At 41.8% G+C, this 12,942-nt stretch overlaps 1 protein-coding gene across 7 annotated transcripts in view; it reads right to left on the reverse strand.

The window, feature by feature from the left end:
• Positions 1-322: 322 nt before the first annotated feature.
• The window catches only part of chl1b (cell adhesion molecule L1-like b), a 225,820-nt gene continuing 213,200 nt past the window's right edge, over positions 323-12,942 (reverse strand). For 4 of the 7 annotated variants that reach the window (XM_062045690.1, XM_062045671.1, XM_062045716.1 and 1 more), the window contains 2 exons: positions 12,566-12,638; positions 324-3,967 (listed from right to left, as the gene is read on the reverse strand). In XM_062045690.1, the coding sequence (XP_061901674.1) occupies positions 3,763-3,967; positions 12,566-12,638 (278 nt within the window). In that variant the 3' untranslated portion in view covers positions 324-3,762. Of the gene's footprint in view, positions 3,968-12,375; positions 12,457-12,565; positions 12,639-12,942 lie in introns of all 7 variants that reach the window. The other 3 variants (XM_062045707.1, XM_062045698.1, XM_062045725.1) reach the window with 2 other exon arrangements.

Here is a 12,942-nt window from a genome sequence, read left to right on the forward strand (position 1 = left end):
TGAACTGAATCATATTAATGCTTTGTTTGATTTCTTTAGTTAATCCGTTCCATAATTTAATTCCACATAATGATATACTAAAGGTTTTAAGTGTTGTACGAGCATACAAATGTTTTACATTAGATTTTTCTCTAAGGTTATATTTCTCCTTTGTCGCTGATCTAGTGACACACGCAGATAATATAATTATAATGGGGGATTTTAAAATCCCTATGAATACCCCATCAGACCCTCCATGCATGGCGCTCCAGACTTTAATTGATAGCCGTGGTTTTACACAAATAATACATGAACCCATGCATCGCAACAGTAACTTTATATATCTAGTCCTTATCCAGGGTGTCACCACCTCCAAAGTTGTGGTACTTCAGTACACTAAAGTAGCTAGCTTATAAAATTTGGGGCACATCTGCGGTCCTTCCCAAAGTTTCTCGTTGTTCCCATTGGGTTGAGTTTTTTCTTGCCCTGATGTGGATCTGAGCTGAGGATGTCGTCTTGGCTTATGCAGACATGTGAGAGATTTATGATTAAGGGCTATATAAATGAACTTTGACTGAATGATTGATTGAATTGCTGTTAACATACAGTAACAAAATGTGAAAAATAGTGAACGCTGTGAATACTTACCGGATGCACTGTATACAAGGAGTGAACAGGCAGACGACTCATTTAAATAATGTAGGAAAAGGCAATTTATTACATCAAAAACCACCAACTAGTCATCTGAACATGCAATGGAAAAGTTTTTACAAAACAATGCAGTGACTGTCATGCTACGTTTGATGCCAGATAACACAATAGAAGTAGGTAGAGACGGTAGCAAAGTGTCTCCTTTAAAGGCATGTGAAATATGTAAGCAATTTGCACATAAAGACCGCACTGACGAGAAATCCGGCAGACAAGTCAATGACCGGAAAAGTTCATTTTATACAGCAAAAAAACAAATTATTTTTTACAAAATGTAATGACCGTAGTGCTGTGTTTGATGTCAAATAACATAATACAAATAGTTGTACCCTCCTTTTGGCTTTTCCCCTGTCAGGGATTGCCACAGCAAGGTAATTTGCTGCGTTAGTTCAGTTTTTATGGGAATCAAACTTGGCTGTTTCAAGATAAAACACGATTCATATGCCGTGAGTGACATAACAAAACTTGGTAACACTTCAGTATGGGGAACATATTCTAAGTAACAAAGGCTTAATTTATTAAGGGTTAGGATTAGGGTTATTGTAGTTTTGTGTTTTGTTATGTAAGAAGAGACCATATTCATTAAAGGCCGACTGAAACCCACTACTACCGACCACGCAGTCTGATAGTTTATATATCAATGATGAAATCTTAACATTGCAACACATGCCAATACGGCCGGGTTAACTTATGAAGTGCAATTTTAAATTTCCCGCGAAACTTCCGGTTGAAAACGTTTATGTATGATGACGTATGCGCGTGACGTCAATCGTTGAAACCGAAGTATTCGGACACCATTGTATCCAATACAAACATCTCGTTTTCATTGCAAAATTCCACAGTATTGTGGACATCTGTGTTGGTGAATCTTTTGCAATTTGTTTAATGAACAATGAAGACTGCAAAGAAGAAAGCTGTAGGTGGGATCGGTGTATTAGCGGCTGTCTGTAGCAACACAACCAGGAGGACTTTGACTTGGATAGCAGACCCGCTATCCGACGCTAGCCGCCGACCGCATCGATGATCGGGTGAAGTCCTTCGTCGCTCCGTGGATCGCTGGAACGCAGGTGAGCACGGGTGTTGATGAGCAGATGAGGGCTGGCTGGCGTAGGTGGATAGCTAATGTTTTTATCATAGCTCTGTGAGGTCCCGTAGCTAAGTTAGCTTCATTGGCGTCGTTAGCAACAGCATTGTTAAGCGTCGCCAGGCTGGAAAGCATTAACCGTGTAGTTACAGGTCCATGGTTTAATAGTATTGTTGATTTTATGTCTATCCTTCCAGTCAGGGGTTTATTTCTTTTGTTTCTATCTGCAGTTAAGCCCGATGCTATCACGTTAGCTCAGTAGCTAAAGTGCTTCGCCGATGTATTGTCGTGGAGATAAAAGTCACTGTGAATGTCCATTTCGCGTTCTCGACTCTCATTTTCAAGAGGATATAGTATCCGAGGTGGTTTAAAATACAAATCCGTGATCCACAATAGAAAAAGGAGAAAGTGTGGAATCCAATGAGCCCTTGTACCTAAGTTACGGTCAGAGCAAAAAAAGATATGTCCTGCACTGCACTCTAGTCCTTCACTCTCACGTTCCCCATCCACAAATCTTTCATCCTCGCTCAAATTAATGGGGTAATCGTCACTTTCTCGGTCCGAATCGCTCTCGCTGCTGGTGTAAACAATGGGGAAATGTGAGGAGCCTTTCAACCTGCGACGTCAAGCTACTTCCGGTACAGGCAAGGCTTTTTTTATCAGCGACCAAAAGTTGCGAACTTTATCGTCGATGTTCTCTACTAAATCCTTTCAGCAAAAATATGGCAATATCGCAAAATTTTCAAGTATGACACATAGAATGGATCTGCTATCCCCGTTTAAATAAAAACAATTCATTTCAGTAGGCCTTTAAGTGGTATTAAAGGGAGAATCATGTACACCACCTACTCAGTGGCCTTGTGGTTAGAGTGTCCGCCCTGAGATCGGTAGGTTGTGAGTTCAAACTCCGGCCGAGTCATACCAAATACTATAAAAATGGGACCCATTACCTCCCTGCTTGGGACTCACCATCAAGGGTTGGAATTGGGGGTTAAATCACCAAAAAATGATTCCCGGGCGTGGCCACCGCTGCTCCCCTCACGTCCCAGGGGGTGATCAAGGGTGATGGGTCAAATGCAGAGAATAATTTCACCACCTAGTGTGTGTGTGGCAATCATTGGTACTTTAACTTTAACTTCCTTACTTAGTACTAATAAGCAATAATTCTGAGGTTATTGAGGGAAGACTCTTAGTTAATGGCTTACTGTTTTTTGATTGATTGAGACTTGTATTAGTAGATTGCACAGTACAGTACATATTCCGTACAATTGACCACTAAATGGTAACACCCGAATAAGTTTTTCAACTTGTTTAAGTCGGGGTCCACGTTAATCAATTCATGGTAGTATAATAAGGCCATGCAGAGTACTTAATAATGACTAATTAAGAGCCAATATGTTACTAATTTGCATGTTGAAAAGCAACTAATTAATGGTGAATATGTTCCCCGTACTAAAGTGTTACCTAAAACTTGACTTGCAGAATCTCCCAAATAATCACAAATATTTGTCCATGATATGTCCGGTAAATAATGCTGCAAAAATAAGTTAATGGGTTAACTTTACAGTCAAAATACATCACATTTCAGGAATATGTCCTGAATACCCGAAGTAAATGTTGCATTTTGACAAAACTAATTGATCATTCAAAAAACAGACCATGTTGCCTTTTGACCAATAAGTGTCGCTCAAACAATAACAATCACAAAAAAATACAAGCCCTCTGTAATAATGATAAAAAAAAAGTCACTCTTCACATACAGAATAATATACCCTATAATTATTTACAGTATACATTTGTATTTAGTAATGCTCCAAACAAACAAGGGCATTGTGGAATTAGGACGGCAGTGTATTGTCGGCAATGACGCATTGCATTTGACACAACTTGTGCTCAGCATTGCTAACATCTGTGTTGGCTTTGATGCGTCCCTCTGAGCGGGTTTCATTTGAAGTATGTGCACGGCGGACGATGGACGGAACCTGTGTTGCTCACGCTGGGATCTGAGCGGGGGCCTTGATCTCAGATGACACTCGCTTCTCCTTCCGGCCGGCGTACTCGCCTATAAAGGAGCCGTCCTCGTTGAAGTGAACGTCTTCCTCGGCGTAGTCCACCAGGCTGTCGCCGCTGTCCCCCGCTTTGATCTCTCTGCTCAGAGAGTGCCGGCTGCCCTTCAGCGGCTTCTCGTCGTTGTCGCTTTAAGAGAGGAAACGGGGCCGAAGTGATCTTGATTAGCACTGAAATTTCTCAATCCACGGCTTACAATAAATATGCATCAATGAGTTTGTCTGAAAGGTCACGTATTAAATTGTGCGTACTATACTGTGTTACACATTATACTGTAGGGGTGCTGAAAAAAGATCATCCATATTGCAATTATTTTGTATTCCAATTATAAATCTATTCACAATTTTGAAGAATCGATTAAAAATAGAATACTCTATGTTTTGCGTGAACACGTCATACGTCAGCAGCCAAGAGAGCTTTTTATACCAACCTAACCGCTTATCCGAGGTTGGGTTGTGGGAGCAGCAGCCTAAGCAGGGAAGCCCAGACTTCCCTCTCCCCAGCCACTTCGTCCAGCTCTTCCTGAGGGATCCCGAGGCGTTCCCAGGCCAGCCGGGAGACATAGTCTTCCCAACGTGTCCTGTGTCTTCCCCGTGGCCTCTTACCGGTCGGACGTGCCCTAAACACCTCCCTAGGGAGGCGTTCGGGCGGCATCCTGACCAGATGTCCGAACCACCTCATCTGGCTCCTCTCGATGTGGAGGAGTAGCGGCTTTACTTTGAGCTCTTCCCGGATGACAGAGCTTCTCACCCTATCTCTAAGAGAGAGCCCCGCCACCCGGCGGAGGAAACTCATTTCAGCCGCTTGTACCCGTGATCTTGTCCTTTCGGTCATAACCCAAAGCTCATGACCATATGTGAGGATGGGAACGTAGATCGACCGGTAAATTGAGAGCTTTGCCTTCTGGCTCAGCTCCTTCTTCACCACAACGGATCGATACAGCGTCCGCATAACTGAAGATGCCGCACGGATCCGCCTGTCGATCTCACGATCCACTCTTTCCTCACTCGTGAACAAGACTCCAAGGTACTTGAACTCCTCCACTTGAGGCAGGGTCTCCTCTCCAAGCCCACAAAGCACATGTAGACTGGTTGGGCAAACTCCCATGCACCCTCAAGGACCCTGTCGAGAGTATAGAGCTGGTCCACAGTTCCACGACCAGGACGAAAACCGCACTGTTCCTCCTGAATCCGAGGTTCGACTATCCGGCGTAGCCTCCTCTCCAGTACACCTGAATAGACCTTACCGGGAAGGCTTTTTATACCAAACAATATAGTGCAAGAGTCAATTCGAAACCGAATCATCATCCCAAGAACCGGAATCAAATCATGAGTTGTTGTAGGATTCACATCCTGACTACCGTATTTTCCGGACTATAGGGCGCACCGGATTATAAGGCGCATTAAAGGGGTCTTTTTTTTTTTTTTTCCCTGAATTTAAAACACTTCCTTGTGGTCTACATAACATGTAATGGTGGTTCTTTTAGTCAAAATGTTGCATAGATGATGTTTTACAGATCATCTTAAAGCCGCTTTCTGACAGTTGCTTCAGGATTCGCCGTTTTGTGGGCGGTCTTATTTACGTGGCTCACCTTCGACAGCGTCTTCTCCCCGTCATCTTTGTTGTAGCGGTGTAGCGCGCAAGGACGGGAGTGGAAGAAGTGTCAAAAGATGGAGCTAACTGTTTTAATGACATTCAGTCTGTACTTCAATCAATAACGGAGCAGCATCTTCGCATCCGGAAACAACACCGGAAATGTGTCCCTTTTAATAACTAAAGTTCCTTAGGTGAATAATGTAAACTCACTGCACCGGTATGTTTTAGCGCTTTCATAGCGAGTTTACTGAAATATATGTTGGCCTCCGTAAGTCTCGGAAGACAATGGATTGGCGCCCCACATATATAAGTAAGAACTTTACACTACTTTATATTAGAAATGGCAACAGCGGAGGATGAATGTCCCATAACAAGAAGATGGAGAAAAATAATAAGCTTATCGACTATGATGTAACATGGTAGTCGGCACGGACTACAAAGGCGGACGCGCGCAATTTTTCAGAATTTATACAGATCAGCAGGTATCAGAAGGTAAGACAGATGGCTTTTGCATAATATTGCGCAACAAAACGCCAGCGCACACCATAATCATACATCAAACGGTGCAGCCTACACTTATCTCTTATGTTTGACTGCCATCAGCTGGTCACACTTATCATTACATCAAGTACCAAATCAAATTTTTTCGATGTGGGTAAGCTCAACCAAACGTATTCCTTATAAGGCGCACTGTCGAGTTTTGACAAAACAAGGATTTTAAGTGCGCCCTATTGTCCGGAAAATATGGTACTTTTGTTTGTAAATACGGGATGAATACGTTGGCAACCCTGGTTTAAACCGACTACAACTACGGTAATTAACTCATGGGGAGCTATCTAGCAAACCACATTATGTACCATAGACCTGCACAATCAATACTAGTGCACAATACTGTACAAGAACGAGGTATGACAATGTGCTCATGCAGTGAGAGTGAATATGCCGTCACACTGAGCCACATTGTGCTTCACACTATTTACTGTGTACATTCTATAGGTTGGGGAATCGCTCGACTACCCACCCCAGCAGGCACAAGACATTGATACAACGTTGATTATCCATACGTGTCCTTTAAAACGGACTTCTAAACAACGTTGCAAAACGGTTGCATTTGTAAATTGAGACAACGTTGATGTCTAACGTTGGATCCACGTTGTTGGTTGGGAAATGACCACATTTCAACGGTCTAATCAACGTCACAACCTGACATTGACAAAAAGCATGTTGTTTTCAATGTTGCATTTGTTTTGGAAGATATTGGCTGGAAAATTAGCAAAATTCGTGGGACCTCAATCAACAAGTTCTCAACGTTGTGCCTGCTGAGATGCGGTGTTGGTAGTCTGTCGGACTTGGGACTGCTACGGGATTAATGAAACGTGCACGGGTGATACTGCCCTAGAGAAGAGCTACTTCCAAATTGTGCTTTCAGCTTCCTGCTGTGTGCCTGGGCAATCGGCATCGGAACAGGAAACGATAGCAAAGCTCCAGCTCCCTTCAGGATGTAATGTCTATGGAAATGCTCACAACACACCATAGGCGCTTTGTGACCAAAGGGACTCTTTTATACAGTGTGTCAAAACAACTCTCTATGAGTGTGTCAACTTTTAGTACAACAGCCCCATTTCCACCAAGTAGTACACTTTGCTTATGTTAACGCGGCCACTGTTTTGTTTCACCTTCTCACAGTTTTTAGACTGGAATTGGGTTAAAAAAAATAAAAAATAAAAAAATTGTATGTATTTGTATTATAAATTACTTGCAATTACCCATAGAGATTATGGCGGAAAAAAATAAATATTGTCCATTCATTAGGAGATTGCTCATAATTACAAGTGTCCTGTTGAAATATAAGAGAATAGGATAGGATAGACTTTAAATGTATCCCACAATGGGAAAATTAAGTGGTTGTAGTGTAGATGTTTACTTACAGTAACAAAAGTTAATGAAAAACTAAAAAAAAAAGCAATGAAAAAAATATATTGCACACTAAAGATTGCATACCAAAAAAAAATAACAACAAAAACAGATGACAGTAATCACATAACTTGGGGGTGTAACAGTCTAATTTGTATAACTAAAGCACTGCAAAATCACCTGTGTAAAATGTGTTTACCTTTTACCATCAACAAAGGTTTCACGAGTGCTCTCAACATTTCTTTAAATCAGATACATTATAAATTAATTTGGATTAATCATGATTAATCACAGTAACAAATATATTACATAATCTAAATCAGCCTAAAAAATAACAATATTTGGCCTCAAACCCAATTTTAATGTAAACACATAATTCTCATAAAATAACGGTATTTTCTGAATGATGAATAAAATGTTCCTCGCCTTTGTTATAAGATCACTTTCTTTGGATTTATGTACTTTTGTGTTTGGTAGGCATAAAAGTAAGCAGCATATAGTGCAAAAATTTCACAATTAGAGACACAGTGTTAGTTGGGTACAACATGCTCTTTAGGGTTGTCATGGTCACGCTCCGCTTGATTTTTGGTACAGTGAGGGAACAAAATGGTAAACATAAAACTTCCTAGTTTTAACAGATTTAATGTTTTAAAATAAAACACAAAAACTGCTGGCACAGTAGCGAAGGGATTCATATGGCCCCATTCCTGGGTGGATCTCGTGTGAGAAGAAGGGAGAGGAATTATTCATTTTGAAATGCAGTCTGATGAAAATGATGAAAAGCGCCACTCTCTATAGCAACTGACACTGTGGTCAAAGATGGAATTGCCACAAAACACATTCTAAGATATTCAACACCCTACCGCCCTCTGCCGGCTAAAGCGGATAGTGTCAGGATTGGTACTGACAGTTTGGTTATGTTTGGGTTTTCCTCTGTGTTTGGGTTTATTTCCTGTCAGCGCTCTTATTTTGGTTTCATTTCCTGCATGTCTCCCTGAGCGCAGTTGCCAATCAGGCTACTATTTATGCCTGCCTCGCCCTCCAGTCAGGGCTCGATGATTACTGTATCCTGTTGCCTGTTTCCTGTAACCTGGTTCCTGGTGGCTGTTTCTTGGTTCCTGTTTTCCCTGCATTTCATTTTGACATTAAAGTCTTGTTTTCTTGCGCTATAACTGTCATCTCTGCATCTTGGGGTTCAAGACCGACAGCAGTCCCTGACATATTTGCCTGTTTCCTGGTTCCTGTTGCCTATTTTCCTGTTTCCTGGTTTCTGTTTCCCCTGAATTTCCTTTTGACATTAAAGTCATGATTTCCAGCGCTACGCCTGCCATCTCTGCATCTTGGGGTTCAAAACCGACAGCAGTCCCTGACAGATTTGCCCGTTTATTGTAATCTGTTATCCTGTTTCCTGTTGGTTGTTTCCTGTTGCCTGTTTTCCTGTTTCCAGTTTTCCCTGCATATCCTTTTGACATTAAAGTCATGTTTTCCTGCGCTACACCTGCCATCTCTGCATCTTGGGGTTCAAGACGGACATCAGTCCCTGACAGATTGATTCGTCACGTTTCATGTGTCAGGTAAACCGTGACGAATGGGACCATATGAATCCATTTCTTTCTATAGGTGCTTCTTAAAGTTGATTTTAAAAATGAATCAATTAATTTTTTTTTTTGTTACACATTTCTATCTATTCTATGTGAAACTATTTTTTTTTCAATTTCATTTGATAAAAATAAAGTATTTGAAATAAATTGCTTCAAATTTATTTTGTGCAAAATAAGAATTTTAACATTAATTTAGATGTATTCCTAACATATCTCCGGCCAGAAGTTTAATCCCTCTATGATAGTTTATCACCCCAGCACCAACATCTGCACATAGTGATTAGCGGCCCTGCAACAAACTGAAAAAAATTGCCTCGCAATCATAAGTCAAGGTGACAAACATATTCAAGTTCAGCTACTGTAGAATTAATTTAAAAAATGACAAAAAAAATGCTTAGGACAGCTTTTTGCATTAATTGGATGCGGTACAATTGTTTCCTGTCAAAATTGACACATTTAGCAAAAATGACTTTTTGCGGGCCACATAAAATGATGTCGCAGGCCTTGGGTTTGACACCCGTAACCCCACCCCCGATCTCAACCGAACAATGCCGTCACGCTACGTCCATCTTATCCACTCGCCTTTGTCTGTTCACGTATTTCACAGGGAAGGCGAAGTGTTCCCAAATAGGAGACTTTCACAAAGGAAGAAGGGTTTTCAAGCTGGCTTCTTCTTGACACTATCTTGATGACCAAGGGCTGGGCTGCACTGTGTTTGTTTACGAAGTAGACGCATGACACACTTCTTGTCCATCACCGAATGTGTACCGTGTGAAATCCAATACGGATCCTACTGCTCATATACAATACAATGCCTTCCAGATACGAGATCGTATGTTCCTCTTAGGCTATGTCTACACTAAGCCGGATAACCCTTTAAACAAATAATTATTTAGCCTAAGCCCCGTTTCAGCCACACTAAACCATTGTTTAAGATTCCCCTTCTTGGATAATTTTTTACACGGGTAAGTCAGCCGTGTATTTCTTGAATCTCCGGCTCTTAGCTCTTTTTGGACTCATTGATCGTTTACAAACTGAGTTCGGAGAGGAAGTGACATCAGAAAGAGCGCCACAGCCAGCTTCATAACAACCGGAGTTAACCACTGGAAAGATGGAGCCGAGTCATCCAGACAAGCCCATTTTTCTCCTTCTTCTACATGTACAGACGCTTGTGGAAATCACACATGAATACCTTAAGAGAAGAAAACGCGCGATTGCAGCTATTTGGGATACAACACATCTCAGAAGGCAAGAGAACCTTCGAATGCCCGGGTCAGCTGTGCTTCTACTTACCGAAAAACTTTGTCCATTTGTCGAAGGAGAGTCAACGAGAATGCGGGATCCCGTGGATGTGATAAAAAAAAAGGTAGCGTGTGCTTTGTATTACCTGGCCGTCGAGGGAAGACTACGGAAAACATTGAATGCATTTGGACTGGCAAGGCAGAATAGCAGTTATTGTCCGCCATGTACCGTATTTCCTTGAATAGCCGCCGGGGCGCTAATTAATTTATAACCTCTTCTCACTCCTGCGTTTACCAAAAGCATGCGGGATTGGCAAGCATGTGCTAATTATTTTTAAAACCTCTTCTCACTCCGGCGCTTTCCTTATCATGAAAATCACATTTAATTAAAAAAACGTTATTATGGTCTTACCTTTAGGTATAAATGAGTCCATGCGTAGCGCCTATAGAAGTCTTCCTTATCTTTCTTCAGTTTTAAAAGTCTCTCTGTCTCGATGGAGATCTTCCTTTAAGTATTACCTCCTGCTTCGATTGAAAGTCCAGTTTAGAAAACTGTTTTATTTTAGATATGTAATCCTCCATGGTAAAATTGCAAGCAAACAATGGCTGCTCACTCTTGCTGCGTGTGTCTTCTTCTGCAGCACCGGTCTTCTGCAGTACCAGCAGTCGCAAGAAGGATCACTAGCGCCCTCTACCACCAGGAGGCGGAAGTCATTTAATGACTCATATTTGACCCGGCGGAAGTGCCAAGCATGCGCTAATTATTTTGCGAAACGAGTTTGACCCGGCTGTAATTCTAGGCAGGCGAATACTATATTCCCGGCGGCAATTCAAGGAAATACGGTATGTCGCGGACTCAATGTCTAGGTCCAGAGTTTATAAAGTCGCCAAAAACGAATGGACAATGAAGGTGAAGGCAAAAGAGTGAGGAGTGTCCTGACCAGATATCTACATCACGGGATTGATTGTTGTAAAATGTTCTTTATCACATTGTTTACTTTCACTTGTCCAATAAGAATGTGATTATGACGTGCGTATTTTCCGCGCATGCGTACTAGGTCTGTTACACCGCGGTGAGGGATGTCTTGTCTTGGTTTATTGTGTGTTGTGAATTGCAAGTTTTAGTTTGAAAAGTAACTCCTCTCGTTTCAGGTCACTTGCCCTTCCTTTTGTGTCATCAGTCTGACGTCAGACCTTGATTGTTTCCACCTGTTCCCCATTACCCTCATGTGTCTTGTAAGCCCACACCTCCCTTTGTTCTGTGCCAGATTGTCTCGTTTATTTGTGCCTCTCTAGGGTCGTGTCCATGCCTTGCCTCATCTCGTGTTTGAATACTTTGATGCTGAATTCCTTCGTTGATATTTTGAGTTTTCTTTTTCTCCTCCTCAGCAGAGTGATTTGTGGTGAGTTTTCAGTTTTTCTTACAGTTTTTTGTTTTTTTGTTAACAGTGTAGAAGTTTCATAGCCATTGTTTCTTCCTCCTGTTGGAGCGTTTTTTGTTTATAATACATTTCATAGAATATACGGCGCCGAGTATAGTTCGTTATTGTTTTTGTGTTTTCCTCCTTTCGGAGTGATTTTCGGTTGTTCCTTTTTTTGGAACCTTTTTCGCCGACTAGTTTAGTTATAGCCTATATTGAGTTGCCCTGACTCTGGAGGTGAAAGGAAGCTTTCAAAATAAAAGCCTGCCGAATGAATCCCTACTCTGCATCTGAGTTCTATCTTTTGACCAAGCCTGACAAGGTTACGTTGCGCCGGCGGACGGAGGGTAGATGAGGGGTTCTTAAACCACCATTGTGTGTGTGTGGACAAGGATAAGGTTAGGTGGGATTCACCCTGGTGTAGAAGGGGCCTTAGTTCATTTTACTAGCGGTTTACAATATTGTGACTGTCCCTCCAACAAACCAGATTGGGATTGTAGAAGGCTGGGAAAGGAACTGTACGGGTTGGTGGAAACATGGCTTATAGTTTGAGGAACGTTCTTTTTGGGCAATCATCAATTCAGAATAAGTCAGAAAAAATCATTAATAGAAATATTAAGCCTTTCTGGGGACATAAAACAGCCCCAAAAGTTCCTAGTGCCGACTGGTCAGAAACTGCCTTGTGCATAACCATAACTAGTGCTACCACTGCAACAACACTGATGTGCACACAGCTCACGACGATACGGCTGCTGATCACGTACGTTCCAATCCCCCAGCACCATCAAATTTCTTCTACAGAAGAAGTATGGGGCTCCTTGTCAGTCTCATGCATGTTACATTCCCTTTTCAGTGAGAATTGTGGGTGGGGGGGACATAAAGAGAAGAACTAAGAGAGGAGGAAAGACTTTTAAGAGTGAAACGTAAAGTATTGCTCTGGAGGTTGTCACTTACCTGTATTCGCAAAAAGTGTCGTCATTCATACCCTGGGACTCCACGTCAGGATGAAGGTCTTCTTTTTCTTTGACTGTTCACAGAATGAGGATACAAATGTTAGGTGGATTCTCAAGAGAGCTGCAAATGAAAATCATTGTTTTCCACCACATGTTTTGTTTTGCAAGGCAGAGTCAAACATGCATTTTAATTGCAGGCAATCTAAACTTGAGCTTCAATACATCTGGGAATGGGTGCCGGAGTTTGTACTTTTATAGTTACAAGCCGGATACCATCGGTACTACCGAGTACAGATTCATGTAAATTCAAACGGTACCGTTTCGAGTACCGTTGTTGCAGGTGACGCCGCGTCCGGTTGCGTACTCTGCAAACAAGTG

The sequence above is a fragment of the Entelurus aequoreus genome, linkage group LG01, assembly GCF_033978785.1.
Source record: "Entelurus aequoreus isolate RoL-2023_Sb linkage group LG01, RoL_Eaeq_v1.1, whole genome shotgun sequence".
NCBI lineage: Eukaryota > Metazoa > Chordata > Actinopteri > Syngnathiformes > Syngnathidae > Entelurus > Entelurus aequoreus.